We start from the raw sequence: 20,374 nt of genomic DNA on the forward strand, positions 1-20,374 counted from the left end.
CCGCAAGGGGATGGAAGTCCCCGCGGCCAAGTCGCACTGGGCGCTGAAACGTCTCGCGGCCGAGCCGGGCGATGGAAGGCCCCGCGGCCGAGCCGTGCGCAGCTAAGTCCCACGGCCGAGCCGCGCCGGGCGATGGAAGGCCCCGCGGCCGAGCCACACCGGGCGATGTTAAGTCCAGCGGCCGAGCCGCACCAGCGATGAAAAGTCCCGCAGCCGAGCCGCACCGGGCACTGTTAAGTCCAGCGGCCGAGCCGCACCGGGCGATGTAAAGTCCCGCGGCCGAGCCGCACCGGGCACTGTTAAGTCCCGCGGCCGAGCCGCACCGGGCGATGTTAGGCCCCGCAGCCGAGCCGCACTGGGCACTGTTAAGTCCAGCGGCCGAGCCGCACCGGGCGATGTAAAGTCCCGCGGCCGAGCCGCACCGGGCGATGTTAGGCCCCGCGGCCGAGCCGCACCCCGCGCCGTGAGGAAGAGACCTAAAAGAGAAAGGTTTCCCCCACCCCCCCACCCACACCACCACCCCCCCACCCACACCACCACCCCCCACACATACACAACCAAAAAAAAAAAAAAACCATCCCAACACCGACACACAACAAGAAAAAAAGGAAAAAAGACGAACAGACTGCTAGTGAGCCGCAGCTGTTAGGCGCCGCCACTTCCGCTTTGGACAGGTACATGGGTAGGAAAGGTTTTGAAGGATATGGGCCAAACGTTGGGCATACGGGACTGGCTTAGATGGGGCATTTTGAAAAAGGTTCTGACTATCTGCTCTATCTATGCCCTCATATTTTTGTATACTTCCATTAGGGTCTCTCCTCAGCCTCCAATGTTCTAGAAGATGTGGTGGGACAAAGTGCGGCAAGTGATAGGTGGACACAGGAGAAGAGGGTATATGTTTAGCAAATAGTTGGACAAAAGGAGAGATGAAAAGGCATGAAATGTATTGATGTTACCAAGGAAGTGGTAATGAAGCACATAAATCCCTGGGACTTGACAATTGGTATCCTTGGATATTGTGGGAAATGGGTGAAGGAATTAATAGGATTCTGGGAGCATGATCCAGGTTCCCATCTTTACATCACTTCCTTCCACCCTGCCCATCGCTCGGACATCACCACCCTCTGTGTAAAAATAAACTCGCCCCCCCACAGCTCCTTTATATTGTGCCCCTCTCACCTTGAACCTACACCTTCTAGTCCTTGAGATTTCCACCCTGGGGAAACGACCATCTCCCCTATCTATGCCGCTCATAGTTGTGTGCACTTCATATTCTGCAAAGCATTTCCATCGCCCTGCGAATGATGAGGTAATGGGGGAACCTGAGGGGTAACTTTTCTACACATAGGGTGGTAGGTGTGTGGAATGCGCTGCTGGAGGAGGTAGTTGAGGCAGGGACTATCACAATGTTTGAGAAACATTTAGACAGGTACATGAATAGGATAGACACAACGTGCTGGAGTAACTCAGTGGGTCAGGCAGCATCTCTGGAGAAAGGGGATAGTTGATGTTTCGGATCAGAGTCTGAAGAAGAGTCCCGACCTGAAATGTCACCTATTCCTCTTCTCCAGAGATGCTGCCTGACCTGCTGAATTACTCCAGCATTCTGAGTCTAACTTTGGTACAAACCAGCATCTGCAGTTTTTTGTTTCTACATGAATAGGATAGGTTTTGAGGGATGCGGGCCAAACACAGGCAAGTGGGACTCGTGCAGATGGGGTTTGTTGGTCAGGGTGGGCAAGTTGGATCGAAGGGCCGGTTTCCACGCTGTGTGACTCTACGACTCTAAGAACTCTGTAAAACCTTGAGCTTCCGTTGGAAAACATTAATTGTCGTACATTGCTGCTAATTAGATATCTGAAGGCAGCTTGTGGCAGTGACAGTGAAATTATTTGTTAATCCAAGTTTGTGGATCACATGGTTATCTCGGCCAAATGCTGACGTTTGTTTGTCTGATTGAGGATAACTGTACCAGTCCTCTGTTACTGGTTCTGGTGCATTGCAGTGAGGAAATTAACCATGCACACTCAGTTCACAGCCGGCTCCCCCTGGGAGATGCTGCCTAATGATTAATTTATCCTCTCATTAACCTTTGGGTCGCTCAGAAGCAGCGAGCATCACTCACAGGCCCGAACACGAGGCACAAAAATGTCACCTGTTCCTTTCCTGTTGCCCCCTTCCTCTCCGGGCTAATCGGCCCTCTGAAAATTTCCCCTAGCGTGTAGCGAGTGGAATAGAAAGTGGGATATCATAGAACTAGTGTGAACGGGCGATCGATTGTCGGTGTGGACTCGGTGAGCTGAAGGGTCTGTTTCCATGCTGTGAGTCTAAATTAAAACTAAACTTAACCTGTGCACTAAAGGCAGGAGGATATGTTGTGTGGGATCATAAGACGTAGGAGAAGAATGAGGCCATTCGGCCCATCAAGTGTGCTCTCCCATTTGATCATGGCTGATCTGTCTTACCCTCCCAACCCCATTTTCCTGCCTTCTTCCCATAACCTTTGAAGCCCTTACTAATCAAGAATCTATCAATTTTCGCTTTAAAAATACCCATATAGAAAGTGGGATAGCACAGAACTAGTGTGAGTGGGGGATCGCTGGTCAGTGCAGACTCGGTGGGCCAAAAGGCCTGTTTCCGCGCTGCATCTCTAAACTAAACTAAACTAAACCCAATGACAGCCTCCACTGCTGTCTGTGGCAATGATTCCCACAGATTCACTACCCTCTGATGAAAGAAATTCCTCCTCATCTTCACTCTAAACGTACATCCTTTTATTCTGAGGCTGTGCCCTCTGGTCCCAGACTCTCCCACCAGTGGAAACATCCAGTCTGGTTTGTTTACGTTAAACAGTAGCATTTAGTTGCCAGGGTGGTTAGTGTAGATGACGCTGTTCAGAGATGGGAATTGAAAATCAAGATAAAACTCCACAAAGAAGTCGCAACAGGGCTCCTAATTACCAAAGGATGAAATTGGATAGACACGCGGGGAGAGAACAAGATCTTTTAGAATTACTGTTTTTATTCCTAGTTACATCGGTTCATGCTGCTTTTAATTCACACCCAAGTCTGAGTGTTTATTATATCTTTTTTTTTCCAGCTAATGGTGACTTTACCTTTCAAGTCAGTTTTCTGTTCGTCGAAAGGGGAGCTGTTGATTCTGTGAAGTGAAGCAGTTTTCACTTTGAACAGTCATTGCTAGCAATTATTCTCAAGGCATGGATAGCAGAGGTTAAACACAGTGAAGGTCCCTCTGCACAATCCAATTAAATGCTCCCAGGGCAGGGACAGCACGGGTTACATCCATGAAAAGACTCCCTCCGCACCATCCAATTAGATACTCCCTGGGAGGGAACATGGGTTAGATACAGAGAAAAAGTTTCCTCTACACCGTCTCATTAAGCACTTGGATGTAAGGGGTAGTGCAGGTTAATCAGCGTAAGGTTCCCTCCATGCCATCTAATTAAACACTCCAAGGCAGCAATAACATTTGCTTGATGTAAAGCACAAACTGCTGGAGGCACTCAGCGGGTCAGGCAGCATCTGGGGAGGGAAATGGACAAACGACGTTTCGGGTCGGGACCCTTCTTCAGACTAATGGTCAGAGAGAAGAGGAGAACTTCTACAAAGTGGGCATACTTTATTCCTTGGAGTGCAGGAGGATGAGGATAAGAGATCTTATGGAGGTGTATAAGATCATGATAGGGTAAATGCACAGAGTCTTTTACCCAGGGTAGTGGAATCAAAAGAACCAGAGGACATAGGTTTAAGGTGAGGAGGGAAAGATTTAATAGGAACCTGAGGGGCAACCTTTTTACACATAGTATGATAGGTGTATGGAACAGGCTGCCCAAGGAGGTAGTTAATGCAGGGACTATCACAACGTTTAAGAAACATTTGGATAGGTATATGGATAAGAAAGGTTAGGAGGGATATGGGCCAAATGCAGGCGGGTGCGACTAGTTTAGATGGGGCAAGTTGTTTGACGTGGACAAGTTGAGCCAAAGTGCGTACTTCCACGCTGTATCTCTAAATTTCTAAAGTACTGGCCCCGCCTGAGTTGTGTAGACCTGTGGGATCCTGCTGTGCAAAACATGGCTGCCTTGTCTGCCTTTACGCCAACATTGGATTACGCGCACACCTTTCTTTAAATTTGTCGCAAATTCTTTGCTGAACCCCTTCTCCCGAGCTACCTTTCCTCGCACAGAATTTACTACACAAGTCTCCCCGTCCCAGCGTAGCAGCAAGGCACTCAGAATGCAGCATCAATTCCTGGGGATTTACAGAGTCAGAGCATTATTCTATTTTTGGAGCTGAATTGAGAAGCCGGAGGGGCAGTATCAGGCTGTCACATGCTGCTAAATCATTCGCTGACATCTCCTGAAATTCTCTCGTAGCAATTTACAATTTAATGAACTGTTCTTTGCGTTAACTGCAATCCCTGTGGAGAATTGTGAGGGGAAGCTGTTCGCTTTGTGTGTGGGGCACAAAGGTTCTTCTGATAAGGCAAATTGCGAAGGATTACTTCAACCTAATGCAGCTTTATCGGATGTGTAGGAAGGAACTGCAGATACTGGCTGACACCGAAGATCGACACAAATAGCTGGAGTAACTCAGCGAGTCAGGCAGCTTTTCTGGAGGAAAAGAATTGGTGACGTTTCGAGTCTGAAGAAGGGTCTCGAACCGAAATGTTGCCTATTCCTTTTCTCCATAGATGTTGCCTGACCTGCTGAGTTACTCCAACACTTTGTGTCTATCTTCGGCAGCATTATCAGACTTTCGTTAGGCCACATTTGTAGAATCGCATGCAGTGCTGATCAGGAAGGGTGTGGAGGCTTTGGAGAGAGTGCAGAGGAGGTTTACCAGAATGCTGCCTGGATTAGAGGGTATTAGCTACAGGGAGAGATGGGGTGAACTTGCATTGTTTTCTCTGGCGTGTTGGAGACCGAGGGGAGACCTGATAGTAATTTATAAAATGATGTCTAGTTATAGACTGTCAGAACCTATTTCCCAGAGTGGAAATGTCAAAGACAAGGAGAGGGCATAGCTTTAAGGTGAGGGGCAGAGTTTAAAGAAGATTTGTGGCGCATATCCTTCTAAACTTTTCCTATCCATGTACATGTCCAAATGCCTTTTAAATGTTGTTATAGTACCTGCCTCGACTACCTCCTCTGTCAGCTCGTTCCATAAACCCACCACCCTCTGTGTGGAAAACGTTGCCTCTCAGATTCCTATTAAATCTTTCCCCCCTCACCTTAAACCGATGTCTTCTGGTTCTTGATACCCCTACTCTGGTTAATAGACTCTGTGCATTCACTTTATCTTTTCCCCTCATGATTTTGTGCACCTCTATAAGAACAAACCTCATCCTCCTGCGCTCCAAGGAATAAAGTCCTAGCCTGCTCAACCTCTCCCTATAGCTCAGGCCCTCGAGTCCTGGCAACATCCTGGTGAATCTTCATGGCACCATTTCCAGCTTAACAACATCCTTCCTAAAAGAGGGTGTCTAAAACTGAACACAATACTCCAGACGTGACCTCACCAATGACTTGCACAACTCTGACGTGACTTCCCAACTTCTATACTCGATACTCTGACCGATGAAGGCCAATGTGCCGAAAGCTTTCTTAAACACCCTATCTACCTGTGACGGAACTTTCAAGGAACTATGTACCTGTGCTGCTAGATCTGCCTCTTTTACAGCACTCCCCAGAGCCCTGCCATTCCCCAGAGCCCTGCCATTCACTGTGTAGGTCTTGTGTTGCAGGGGGGACTGATTGCAATCTACGTCATGCTCGACAGACCGCAGGATATTGCCGGAGCGATTCTTATTGCGCCGTTGGTGACGTTGAATCCTCAATCAGCAAAGCCGTGGAAGGTAAAAGTTTAACGGACATTCATCCTGAACTCTCGTTGAAAGAGTTTAGTTTGTTATTGTCACATGTACCGAGGTACAGTGAAAAGCTCTTTGTTGCATGCTATCCAGTCAGTGAAAAGACTATACGTGATTACAAAGTGGAAAGAGTTTATCTAGTCTACGTTTCACATCTATTCCCACTCCCTCCTCCCTATTTGTCTCCAAAGTAACATGTATCAGTTTTAGTGTCGTTTAGAGGCACGGTGGCACAGCGGTAGAGTTGCTGCCTTACAGCGCCAGAGAGCCAGGTTCGATCCTGACTACGGGTGCTGCATGTACGGAGTTTGTACGTTCTCCCCTGGACTGCGTGGGTTTTCCTCGAGTGCTCCTATTTCCTCCCACACTCCAAAGGCGTACATGTTGGCATTCAAGTTGGCATTCTGGGCAGGTCCCATGTGCCTGCATTTGGCCCATATCCCTCCAAACCCTTCCAATCAATATATTTGTCCAAATGTCTTATGAAAGTTGTAATTGTGTTCACTTCTATCGCTGCCCCTGGCAACTCATTCCAGATACAGACTACCTTCAGATTTTCCAACCAAATGGATGGTGCACACGGAATATTATCCACCTTCAAATCCCAGTTCTTGATGCATGGCTTGAACCAGAGATGCCACATTTGTGTGCGTATGACTTAAGGCCCATCTTTGTAGTCGCTTGACAGATTGACAAGGCCTTGGGGAACAATGGGCGTATGGTATAACTCACCCAAGACAGCTCCTAAGCCAGGTGACTCTGTGCGTGCTGCTCCCAGAGGTGGATCTGCATTCTTGCATGCCAATCCCCCCACTCTTTGAAACCTCTGCTTCAACAGTAGCAACAGTAGCATTTCTCATTTGAACTATGCTATCCTTTCCTGTATCTTTACACTGTGGACGACTTGATTGTAATCATGTAAAGTCTTTCCTCTGACTGGATAGCACACAACAGAAAGGCTTTTCACTGAACCTCGGTACACTTGACAATAAACTAAACCCCACTCAACTCAAGTCAACTCAATTCAACTCAACGCAAAACTCAACCAAACATATAAGGTCACACACTTTACCTGTACTCCCCATGTTTCGATCTCTGCAGGTATACTGTACCAAACTATTGTGCCACCTTGTACCAAACTTGTCGCTGGGCATCATGGATCCACAATGGCTGTCCAGAGATGAAAATGTGGTGAGTTTACAGAAACATCTTTCCCTCCTCCTTCTTGAACAGCGGGTTGAATGGGCTCTCTGGTTGGGATTGAGTGCTGAGCAAACTCACGCTGCAAGAAGCATACAGTATATTTATGGGTTCAAGATGGTGTGTCAACAAGGGGACGGCACAGTGGCACAGCGGTAGAGTTGCTTCTTCAATGCGCCAGAGACCCGGGTTCGATCTGTGTGTATGGAGTTTGCATGATCTCGCTGTGACCGCGGGGGTTTTCTCTGGGTACTCCGGTTTCCTCCCACACTCCAAAGATGTACGGGTTTGTAAGTTAATTGGCTTCTCTAAAAATTGTCAATTGTCCCTAGTGTAGGATAAACTCGTGTACGGGGTGATCACTGGTTGGTGCGGACTTGGTGGGCCAAAGGGCCTGTTTCCACGCTGTATTTCTAAAGACTAATCTGACCAAGTCAATGTGACACCTTGGCTCATGTGCCCAAGGTGTAGGAATTGGGTTTATGAAGAGGTCTCGGATAGGAATACTTCAAGGAAAAAGAAGATCTGAGAGGTAGATTTTGCAGGCAAGGTGTAGATCTAGAATGAGCTGCCAGAGGAGGTGGAGGAGGTAAATACAATTGCAAGCCTTAAAAGGGGTTTGGACAGGTACTTGGATAGGAAAGGCATAGAGGGATATGGGCTTAATGTGGGCAAATAGGACTTTCAACCACTTGCTCCTTCAATCTTGCTGCTAGAAATGCTTGTCTTTTGAGGCAGCCAACATCATCAAGGACCCAGACCACCCTGGCCATGCTCTCGTTTCACTTCTACCTTCGGGAAGAAGGTACAGGAGTCTGAAAACCGTGACCTCCAGGTTTAAGAACAGCTTCTTCTCAGCAACAATCAGGCTGTTGAGCACTGCGCGACACTAACCTCAACTATGAACTTTTACGGTTGATCTGGATAGGTGACATTACGATCAGTCTGAAGAATTGGTTTTGATCTCGAACCGAAACATCACCTGTCCACGTTGTCCAGTGATGCGGCCTGACCCCCTGAGTTACTCCAGCACTTTGTGTGTTTTTATTTTGGACCATTGGGATCTCTTCTGGGGCAGGAGTGACCTTAATTGGAGGGGGACCAATATCCCAGCGGGGAGGTTTGCTGTTGTTAGCTGGGAGGATTTAAACTAGAGGCAGGCGGTGGCGACCAGGACAGAACATCGTTTCTTCCCAGCCATTATCAGGCAACTGAACCACCCTATCACCAACTAGAGAGCGGTCCCGACCTCCCATCTACATCATTGGAGACCCTCGGATTATCTTTAATCGGACTTTATTGAACTTTAACTTACAATTTCACGTTTTACCCTTTACCCTGTATCTGTACACTGTGTAGGAAGGAACTGCAGATGCTGTTTTACAGTGAAGATAGACACAAAATGCTGGAGTAACTCAGCGGGTCAGGCAGCATCTCTGGATGAATGGAATAGGTTTTGGCTCGAGACTCTTACACTGTAGATGGCTTGTTTGTGATCATGTATAGTTTTCCAGGAGAGAAGGAATGGGTGACGATTCGGGTCGAGACCCTTCTTCAGACTGAAGAAGGGTCTCGACCCGAAACGTCACCCATTCCTTCTCTCCTGAGATGCTGCCTGACCTGCTGAGTTACTCCAGCATTTTGTGAATAAATACCTTCGATTTGTACCAGCATCTGCAGTTATTTTCTTATACTATGTATAGTCTTCCCGTTGATTGGATAGCATGCAACAAAAAAAGCTTTACACTGTACCTAGGTACACATGGCAATAATAAACTAAACTGAACTAACTGGACAAACGATGTGATCCACTTTGGACTGTTACAGGTGGCGAGCTTTACCGCAGATGCTCTCTGCCACCACGGAGCCATGAAGGTGGGATTCGCTGCCGTGCTGTTAAATGCAATTGCGGGCCTGGAGAACCTCCTGCCGACCATCGTCACCCCAGTGCTGATATTGCACGGAGATGCAGACAAAATGTGCAATGTCAAGGGCTCGCAACTCATGTACGAGCTGGCTGCGAGCACAGACAAGACGCTGAAGGTGACTGCCTTTGTTCAAGCTGCCTCACTAACGTTTGGAGACACAAGAGAGACTGCAGATCTTGAGCAAAAAAAAACCCCCACAAAGTGGCTGGAGGCACAGTGGCACACTGGTAGAGTTGCTGCCTTACAGAACCAGAGACCCGAGTTCAATCCTGCCTCAACCACCCACTCTGGCAGCCCATTCCATGTGCCCGCCACCCACTGTGTGTACGAGCTGTCCCTCGCGTTTCTATTTGAGGTGGCACAGTGGCGTAGCGGTAGAGTTGCTGCCTTACAGTGCCAGAGACCTGGGTTTGCTCCTGACCGTGGGTGCTGTTGTACGCAGTTTGTACGTTTTCCCTGTGACCGTGTGGGTTTTCTCCGGGTGCTCCAGTTTCCTCCCACACTCCAAAACGTGCAGGTTTCTAAGTTAATTGGCTTTGGTAAAAATGGTATATTTTCCCTAGTACGCAGGATAGTGCTAGTGTACGGGGTGATCGCTGGTCAGGGCAGGCTCAATGGGCGCACTGTATCTTTAAACTAAACTAAAGGAACAACGGGTCAGGCAGCATCTGTGAAGCGACATGGACAGGCGATGTTTCAAGTCGCAACTCTTCTTTTTTAGATTTAGATTTAGAGATACAGCGCGGAAACAGGTCCTTCGGCCCACCGAGTCCGCGCCGCCCAGCGATCCCCGCACATTAACACTATCCTACACACACTAGGGACAATTTTTACATTTGCCCAGTCAATTAACCTACGAACCTGTACGTCTTTGGAGTGTGGGAGGAAACCGAAGATCTCGGAGAAAACCTACGCAGGTCACGGGGAGAACGTACAAACTCCGTACAGACGGCGCCCGTAGTCAAGATCGAACCCGAGTCTCCGGCGCTGCATTCGCTGTAAGGCAGCAACTCTACCGCTGCGCCACCGTGCCGCCCTAACAGTTCTTCTGACAGTGTCTAATTTAGTTTAGATAAGTTTAATTTATTTTAGTTTATTTGAGTTTAGTTTGTTGTCACCTGTACCACGGAACAGTGAAAAGCTATCTTGTAGCATGCTATCTAGCGCTATAAGGCAGCAACTCTCCCGCTGCACTGCAGTGCCACCTCTCAATTGTCCATTGCATATCTCTCTCTTTCTGAGCTAGTGTGACAATAGACAATAGACAATAGGTGCAGGAGGAGGCCATTCGGCCCTTCGAGCCAGCACCGCCATTCAATGTGATCATGGCTGATCATTCTCAATCAGTACCCCGTTCCTGCCTTCTCCCCATACCCCCTGACTCCGCTATCCTTAAGAGCTCTATCCAGCTCTCTCTGTGCTCTCTCTCAGTGCCAGAATTTCTTGTGACTATAAAACATAGAACAGTTCAGCACAGGAACTGGCCCATTGGCCCACAATGTCTGCACTGAACATGATGCTTAGTTAAACTAATCTCCTCTGTTTGCACGTGCATCATAAGACATAGGAGCAGAACTATGTTATTTGGCCCATCGAGGGCAGCACAGTGGCGTAGCAGTAGAGCTGCTACCTCACAGGGCCAGAGTCCCAGACCTCGATCCTGACCTTGAGTGATGTCTGTCTGTGTGTGGTTTCCACGTTTTCCCTGTGACAGCGTGGGTTTCCTGTAGGTGCTCCAGCTTCCTCCCACATCCCAAAGACGTGAGGGTTTGTAGGTTAATTGGCCCTCTGTAAATTGCCCCCTAGTGTGTAAGGAATGGATGAGAAAGTGATATAAAATAGAACTAATGTGAACAGGTGATTGATAGTTAGCATGGGCTTTTTGGGCTGTTTCCATGTTGTATCTCTAAAACTAAAACTAGGACTAATCGCCCCCCCCCCACATAACCCATATCTCTCCATTCCCTGTGTATCCTTTTAATATGAAGGGAAATGAGGGATATGGTTCACATGCAGGTCTTGAACACTACCAGCACTAATTAAACAGTTGCACTAAGGACTGGGCTTTTTACAATAATATTAGGGTTTTTAATGTATTGATTAAAAAAAAATTATGTTATCTGGGAGACCAGAAAAACTCTCGCAACCACGGACCATGGTAGGGGGGGAGAATGGTGTCCATTATTTACTGATTGTCCGCTATAACCAGCACAGTGGCGCAGCGGTAGAGTTGCTGCCTTACAGTTGTTGCCTGCCAGATACCCGGGTTCGATCCTGACTACGGGTGCTGTCTGTATGGAGTTTGTACGTCCTCCTCGTGACTGTGTAGGCTTCCTCTGGGTGCTCCGATTTCTTCCCACACTCTAAAGACGTACAGGTTTGTAAGTTAATTGGCTTTGGTAAAATTGTGTAACGGGAGCCTCGTTGTAGAGATCTATAACCGAGATCTGCAATATCAATAGTCAATAGTCAATAGTCGTTTATTTGTTACATACACATAAATGTGTAGTAAAATGAAACATTACCCGCAGTTGAACAATAAGACCAATAAGATTAATCAATAAAAATGCAATAACACATACAATCACAACTAACACCAAACAAAAAGAAACATCCATCACAGTGAGTCTCCTCCAGTCCCTCCTCACTGTGATGGAAGGCCAGAATGTCTTTTTCTCTTCCCTGCCGTCTTGTCCCGCGGTCAGGCTGTTGGAGTTGCCACGTCGGGGCGGTCGGGGCTCCCGATATTGAAGCCCCCGCTGGGCGGTGAAAAAAAATCCCGCGGCCTATTTAAGGCCGCGCCGGATGGTGAAAGGTCCGTGGCGGGCCGACCCAAGCCCCGCGATTCGGGGCGGACGAACACGTTGCCTCTGCTGCTGCCGGAGCTCCCGATGTCGGCCCCCATCCAGGGGCCTGCGGGCTTCCGACGTCCACGTGGCCCGCGCCGGAGCCTCCGGAGACGAGTCGCAGCCGTTCCCGCAGCATTCGCAGGCAGCCAGCGCCGCAGGTGGTGAGTCCGGACCGCGGGCTCTGCGAACCAGAGACCCAGGTGGTCCCAGGTGCATGGCCGGTGGTAGGCCGCAACGGGAACGGAGACACGGCACAGAACAAAGGTCGCGTCTCCGTTCTGGAGAGAGAATGTTACAGTTACAGTTACAGTTCCCGTTCCCTCCCACCCCCCCCCAAAACATAACATACAACACTACATCATATTAACACTACAATTGAGACAAAAACAACAAAAAACACAAAAGACAGACGGACTGCAGGCAAGCCGCAGCTGCGACGGCAGCGCTGTCTGTTATTGTGAGGGTTTACTCTACTGTGACACAAATGCTGGCGAAACTCAACAGGCCAGGCAGCATCTATGAAGAAAAGGAATAAGTCAAACAGTCTTGACACAAAACGCCACCTATCCATGTTCTCCAGAGATGCTGCCTGACCTGTTGAGTTTCTGCAGCATTTTGTGTCCATCTTCGGGGTCAACCAGCCTGCTGTGCTGCTGCAAGAAATAATATAATTGTTCTGTTTTTGCTACATCTGGCAATGAAATACTCTTATACTCTTAGCTCTCTTGTTTTTTGATATCCATGTGTCTTTTATCTAAGAATCTTTTAAAACACCACTATCGTATCTGCCTCCACCACCACCCCTGGCAGCGCCTACAAGGCACCCACCACTCTCTGTGTAAAAAATCATGTCCCGCACAATGCCTTTTAATTCTACCCCTTTCACCTTAAAGTTCTTTTCATCCTGGGGAAAAAAAGGTTCTGACTGTCTACCCTGTCTATGCCTCTCATCATTTCACTTTTGGTCTCTTCTCAGGTCTTCGAGGAATGTTTCCATCAGCTTCATAAGGAGTTACCAGAAGTTGTAAAGGAAGTGCTTGAATTAATTCAAAGCTGGCTGAATGAGCGGTTGCCTTCCACTAAAGAAATGAGTCAAAGTTGAAAATGAGAATATATATGAAGGAATTAGTTTAATTTATATTGGGGTTCAATGTTTCTGGAGGGTGGGGGGGAAGGGGGGAGGGGGGGGAGAAAGGAAAGGAGTAAAACCAATTTCGTGTTGCTTCATTAACAAAATAAAAATACTTAAAAAAAGTTGGAGCAATTGTGTCCCTTCTTTGTTCATCCATTTTTTTCCACGTGGAGATATACTTTAGACTTTAGAGAATTAGCGTAGAAATAGGCCCTTCGGCCCACCAAGTCCGCGCTGACCAGCGATCACCCAGTACACTAGCACTATCCTACACACTGGGGACAATTTACAATTTTACCGAAGCCAATTAACCTATAAACCTGTTAATAGACTTCTCAATCCCAGTCAACATTTTCATTCTTTTAGTCCTTTGACTTCAGAGAATCACTGTAGAAATAGGCCCTTCGGCCCACCAAGTCCGCGCTGACCAGCGATCACCCCATACACTATCCTGCATACTAGGGATAATTTTACAGAAGCCAATTAACCTGCAAACCTTTGGGATGTGGGAGGAAACCGGAGCACTCGGAGAAAATCTACGTGGTCACAGGGAGAATGTGCCATCTCCGTACAGACAGCACCCGTAGTCAGGATCGAACCCGGGTCTCTGGCGCTGTAAGGCAACTCTACCGCTGCACCACTGTGCCGTCTTCTGAACTGTTCCATGATACAGATACAGAGAAGGGAAGGCAGGTCCAAGGGTAACCAGAATTCCCATGACACATTCTAGTGAATATCAGATGGATTTGGAGTATGACAGAGTGAAAGATAGGTTCATAGCCAAGCCACATGTACACATCATGTGGAGTTTGTCCGTGTGTGTGAGACCTTCTTTTCATCGCTAGTATCCAGCAGAACATACAGAATGCGCACCACCAGACTCAAGAACAGCTTCTTCCCCTCTGTTATCAGGCTTCTGAATGGTCCTTCCGAGAAGCGTGCTTGCAGTGGGGATATCCTGGGGAGCATCCCGGGCCCGATCCACCCGCCAAACAACCGCGCCGCAGCCGACCAGAATGACGGCCGAATACCGGAACGCGCCCCGGTAGGCCCGACTCACCACACAGATAGGGTGGCCTCGGGGATCCTATGTGCGAGCCAGGTGCCAATCGACCAGCTAAGGTCAGCAACAACAGTTGGTATCTCCCTGTGCAGATGATGCAAGGCGTGTGGAAAGATCTGGAAGAAAATCAGAAGGTAACTGGCAGATGAGTGCTGACGTCTACACTTCACACTGCCTCAGGAATGCAGCCAACATAATCAGGGACTATCCCCCCACCAGGCCATTCCCTCTCCTCCCTCTGTCCAGAAGGCCTATAGCATCAGATTCAGGAAGAGTTTGTTTAATTTAGTTTTAATATATGAATACGACGCTGAAACAGGCCCTTTGGCCCACCGAGTCCACCCTGACCGGCAATCACCCCGAACACTAGCACTATCCTGCACACTAGGGACAATGTACAATTTTACCAGTGTCGATTACCCTACAAACTTGTACATCTTTAGAGTGTGGGAGGAAATTGGAGCCAGGGAGAACATACAAACTCCATGAAGACAGCACCTGTAGTCATGATCGAACCCGGGTCTCTGGCGCTGTAAGACAGCAAGTCCACCGCTGCGGTACTCTACCACCCACTGTTTCTCTTGAACAAACCTCTCATCAGCAAAGAATGAATTTCCAATCCTCCAATCTACCTCATTGTGGGCCTTGCACTTTGTTTTATCTGTGCTTTCTTTGTAGCTATAACACTATATTCTGCAGATGCTGTAATCAAGCAGAGATAGAGAGAGAGAGAGAGAGAGAGAGAGAGAGAGAGAGAGAGAGAGAGAGAGAGAGAGAGAGAGAGAGAGAGAGAGAAAGAAAGTAAGAAAGGATACATAGATTGATACATACAAGCATACATATATACATTCGGCATTGAAACAGGTACTTCGACCCACCGATTCCATGCTGAACATCGATCACACAAGTGTCAACGTTACCCACTTTCTCATCCACACCCTACACATGAGGGGCAATTTACAGAGGGCCAATTAACCTACAAGCCCACGCATCTTTGGGATGTGGGAGGAAACCGGAGCACCTGAAGGAAACCCATGCGGTCACAGGGAGAATGTGCACATTCCACATATGGACTAAACCCGAGGTCAGGATCGAACCGGGGTCTCTGGCGCTGTGAGGCAGCGGCTCTACCAGATGCACCATGTATAGTATGCATGGATATTATTATTATATTATTATTACATTTTTATTAAGCAGACTCATGGTCCATTAGAATACACATACAGCACACAGTATATACATATAAAATTAAATTAAATTAGAAAAGGCAACAATCCCAATGTTTCCACATAGGTGACAGGTATCTCACGGCACTGAAATCAGGATTTACCAGCAGCACAATGATGGAATTCTGAGAACCATTCAATCGGCATATAAATTTAAACATGAGATTCCTCAACAGGGCATGAAACGTATTGACTCCTGCACTACAAAACAGTTCACTTGCACTGCACCACCTTGGCTTTCTAAGCAATATGCGCATGCAGTCATTATAGGCAACCTTAAGTTTATGGATGCTTGACTTATTAAACTTTATCCACAAAGGAGCAGTGTAAAGAGGAGTACAGTACGCTTTAAACAGGGTTATCTTGACATTTCCTGAGCACCAGTGGAATTTCCTAACCAACATGTTAGCTTGTGCATACAACATGCGGCGCTGTCTATACATGTCCTCATCATCAGACATTTGATCTGTGATGACATGTCCCAGATACTTAGCTTTACAGCAGACAGATAGAACCTGCCCTGACAGGTAAAATGATGGGAAGACTAGATCTTTGTCCCCTTTTACTTTACAAATCATGACAACGCTCTTTTTAGCATTGTATTTCACGTCAAATTGGACACCATACTCAGAGCATATATTCAACATCTGCTGAAACCCAGCACTGCTAGGAGAAAAAACCACCAGATCATCGGCATACATAAGATGGTTTACCAGGGTGTTACCAATCATACATCCTGTTTTACAGCCTCTAAGCTGTTCAGATAAATCATTCATGTACACATTAAAGAGGGCTGGTGAGAGTAGCCCCCCCTGGCGAACCCCATTACCAACACCAAATGTTACAGAGACTGCATTACCCCATTTGACCTGCATGCTCTGGTTGGCGTGCCAATATGCCAGGACCCTAATTATACTGTTAGGCACTCCTCTTTGACTCAGTTTTTGGAACAGCTTATGATGGTTGACTCGATCAAAAGCTTTAGAGGCATCAATAAAACCAATTAACACAGAGGAATTCTGCCTTCTATACATTTCAACCATTTCCTTCAGGGCATAGATACATAAATCAGTACCATGCTTAGCCTTGAAGCCAAACTGGTTGTCTGTAGTACCCAAATAAAAACATAATCTATCTAATAAAATTCTTTCCAGGACTTTGGATAACACACTGGCTAGAGCAATCGGTCTGTAATTATCCAAGCTCCCCACCTTGCCCGCTTTGTCCTTGATGACAGGCACCAGAGTAACGGACAACATGGAGTCCGGTAACAGACCATGATTCATAAGGCCAGTAAAACAGATTGCAAGAAGGACAGCAACCCTCGGGCTTGCAAGTTTGAGGTGCTCTGCAGTGATCTGATCTAAGCCGCTAGCTTTTTTATCAGCTAGCTGTGTGATTGCTTGATAGACCTTATTGGCTGTGATTCCCACTTTGTCACTGTTGGCAATGTTGCCCACTTTGTAGGGATCACTTTTAATACAATTGAATAGCTCAGAGTAATGTTGCCTCCACAAATCAGCTATGTTGTCGGCTCCTGAGACTCCTTCTATGGTACATGGTAACGATAGTATGCCACACAACGTTTTTCACTGGATCTCAGTACACGTGACAATATTAACTCAATACCAATAACTCTATGTTCAGTGTTTCTAATATTTTACATTCTTCATCCTTGTTAAGATGGATTGGGGGGAGACCTCATTGAAACTAACGGAAAAGTGAAAGAGTGGATAGGGTGAATGTGGAGAGGTTGTTTCCACTAATGGGAGAGCCTAGAGTCCATAGCCTCAGAATAAAAGGACGTACCTTAAGGAAGGAGATGAGGAGGAATTTCTTTACTCAGAGGGTGGTGAATCCGTGGAATTCATTGCCACAGAAGGTGGTGGCTAAGTCAATGGGTATTTCTAAGGTGGAGATTGATAGATTCTTGATTAGTAAGAGTGTCGGGGTTATGGGGAGAAGGCAGGAGAATGGAATAGAGAGGGAAAGATAAATCAGCCATAATTGAACAGTGGAGTAGACTTGATGGGCCGAATGACCTAATTCTGCTCCGAGACATAATGAACGTGAATCAGTACAATTTCCCTCCTCTTTGAAGACTGTTCAGTTGCAACCCCAGATGTGTTTTCAATCTCTTGACAGGCAGCCAAGTGGTTCTTACAAAGCAACCACCCTTTCCCTTCTCATGACCCCTGCCCTTTGTGTAGTTATAAATCATCTTTGTTGATGTTTCCTTCCAACATTTCCTCCTGTATTTTGTTCATTAGTTCATCCCTACCAAAGTTTTAGATCTGATATTATTTTGCTCAGCTTTCGTCACCCTGTTACAGGAAAGACACCATTAAGCTGGACAGAGTGCAGAGATTTACCAGGGTGCTGCCATGATTTGAGGAGAGGTTGAACTATGAGGAGAGGTTGGGTAGACTAGGACTTTATTCCTTGGAGTGCAGAAGGATGCAGGGTGATATTATAGAGGTATATAAAATCATGAGGGGATTAGATAGGCTGAATGCACAGTTCTTTTTTTCCCAGGGTAGGGGAATCAAGAACTAGAGGTCACGGGTTTAAGGTGTGATTAGAAAAATTTAATAGGAACCTGAGGGGCAACTTTTTCCAGACAGAGGGTGGTGGCTACATGGAACGAGCTGCCAGAGGAGGTGGTTGAGCCAGGTACAATAACAATATTTAAAAGATATCTGGACAGGTAGACGGATAGGAAAGGGTTAGAGAGATATGGGTCAAACATGGGCTAATGGGATTAGCTTAGATGGTGCATCTTGGTTGCATTGGGCAAGTTGGGTGGAAGGGCCTGCTTATGTGCTGTATGTTGATATCTGGCTATTTTTAATAAGATGTGCCATATTCATCTTATGAGTCTGAAGAAGGGTCTTGACCCGAAACGTCACCCATTCCTTCTCTCCAGAGATGCTGCCTGTCCCGCTGAGTAACTCCAGCTTTTTGTAAGTTCCTTTCTTAAACAGCAACCAGAGAAGATGGAGGAAATGGTTCCTGCGTTAGGAATGCTGTGGAAAATGTTTATATGTTAAAATAACTTAGCATCTCGTACAGAAAAAGATTGTGTGGTCATGCCTGTTTACTTTCTGTCTGGGAACTTGGAGGGTTCCAAATCCCTCAGCATTTCTTGTATGACAACAATAACTACTCTTCAAACAATACTACCTTGGCAGTAAAACACGGTTAGGACATCCTGAGTTGGTGAAAGACACCATATGGTTTTATTCTTGACAATAATAAACCTAAACCTAAGCTAAAGGACACAAAGTGCTGGAGTAACTGTAACGTCCAGGTTCAGGAACAGCTTCTGCCCTACAACCATCAGGCTATTAAACACCTCAACCTCAAATAAGTTCTGAACTACAATAGATTATTATTATTATTATTATTATTATTATTATTATTATTATTATTATTATTATTATTATTATTATTATTATTATTATTATTATTATTATTATTATTATTATTATTATTATTATTATTATTATTATTATTATTATTATTATTATTATTATTATTATTATTATTATTATTATTATTATTATTATTATTATTATTATTATTATTATTATTATTATTATTATTATTACTATTATTATTATTGCATTACTATTGTTTGTTTTTTGAGAATGTGTGTGTGTGTGTATGTATATATATATGTGTGTGTGTACTTGTGTGTGTATATATACACACTGAACTTTTATTTCTCTCTCGTTTATCATATTGTTTACAGTGTACTATGTTTACATATTCTGTTGTACTGCAGCAAGTAAGAATTTCATTGTTCTATCTGGGACATATGACACTAAAACACTCTTGACTCTTGACTTGGCGGGTCAGGCAGCATCTCTGGAGAACAAGGATAGGTGACAATTTGGGTTGGGATTAGTTTAACTTGACATTATGTTTTGCATGGACATCCTTGATTAGTCAGGGTGTCAAAGATTTCGGGGAGAAAGCAGGAGAATGGGGTTGAGAGGGAAATTTTGATCAGCCATGATCGATTGGCAGACTAGACTCGATGGGCCAAATGGCCTAATTCTGCTCCTATGTCTTATGAATGCACGCTGAATGTCCCGTTCCTTTGCTGTACTCTTCTATACCCTTGAAAGGAAATCATGTTTGACAAATCTGATATGGTCTTTTTTGAGGTTGAAACTAGTTGAGTAGATCAAATGAATGCAGCTTTGTTTAGTTTAGTTTAGAAATACAGCGTGGAAAGTTAGATGGAGCTCTTAAGGATAGTAGAGTTAGGGGGTATGGGGAGAGGGCAGGAACGGGGTACTGATTGTGAATGATCAGCCATGATCACATTGAATGGTGGTGCTGACTCAAAGGGCCGAATGGCCTTCTCCTGCACCTATTGTCTATTGTCTTTTGAAACAGGCCCTTCGGCCCACCGGGTCCACGCCCAACTCGTCCACACCAACCAAGGTGCCTCATCTAAGCCAGTCCCATTTGCCCATATTTGTCCTATATCCCTATAAACCTTTCATATCTATGTACCCGTCCAAACGTCTTTTAAATGTTGTTTAGTTTAGTTTAGAGATACAGCTTGGAGACAGGCCCTTCGGTGCCCCGTGTTCACGCCGACCAACGTTGACCCATACACATTCCAAAGACATGCACATTTGTAGGTTAATTGGCTTCTGTAAATTGGCCCTAGTGTGTAGGATAGAACTAGTGTTGCTGGTCAGCATGGACTTGGTGGGATGAAGGGCCTGTTTCCAAGCTGTACATTTCTCTAAAGTCAAGCCTCTTCCTATCAGGGATTGGACAATTTGTTTTGATGTACTTTCTCTTTGAGTAGATTGGAGATATATTTAGCTCCTTTGCTGAAAGCATCATGTATTACTGATCATCTGTTCTCACAGATGGATCACTTGGTTGTTCATTTGTCTGGCGGGAAACGTCTTTCCTGTCTGTAACCTGATATTCTGTGAATGAATACACAAGCCAGCTGTGAACCATCCTCTCCTTGTGCCTGTAGTGAGGAGCCAGGCATGCTTTCTCTACTTTAGTTTTGAGATACAGTTTGGAAACAGGCCCTTCAGCCCACCGAG

General features: G+C 46.1%; 1 protein-coding gene across 2 annotated transcripts in view; it reads left to right on the forward strand.

Annotated features, from left to right (window-relative positions):
• The window catches only part of LOC144601805 (monoglyceride lipase-like), a 35,579-nt gene extending 22,554 nt beyond the window's left edge, over positions 1-13,025 (forward strand). The window contains exons 5-8 of one of the 2 annotated variants that reach the window (XM_078414242.1): positions 5,767-5,877; positions 6,994-7,083; positions 8,920-9,135; positions 12,846-13,025. In XM_078414242.1, the coding sequence (XP_078270368.1) occupies positions 5,767-5,877; positions 6,994-7,083; positions 8,920-9,135; positions 12,846-12,971 (543 nt within the window). In that variant the 3' untranslated portion in view covers positions 12,972-13,025. The remainder of the gene's footprint in view (positions 1-5,766; positions 5,878-6,993; positions 7,084-8,919; positions 9,136-12,845) is intronic. The other variant, XM_078414243.1, reaches the window with a different exon arrangement.
• Positions 13,026-20,374: the final 7,349 nt, after the last annotated feature.

Source organism: Rhinoraja longicauda, chromosome 17 (genome assembly GCF_053455715.1).
Source record: "Rhinoraja longicauda isolate Sanriku21f chromosome 17, sRhiLon1.1, whole genome shotgun sequence".
Classification (NCBI taxonomy): domain Eukaryota; kingdom Metazoa; phylum Chordata; class Chondrichthyes; order Rajiformes; family Arhynchobatidae; genus Rhinoraja; species Rhinoraja longicauda.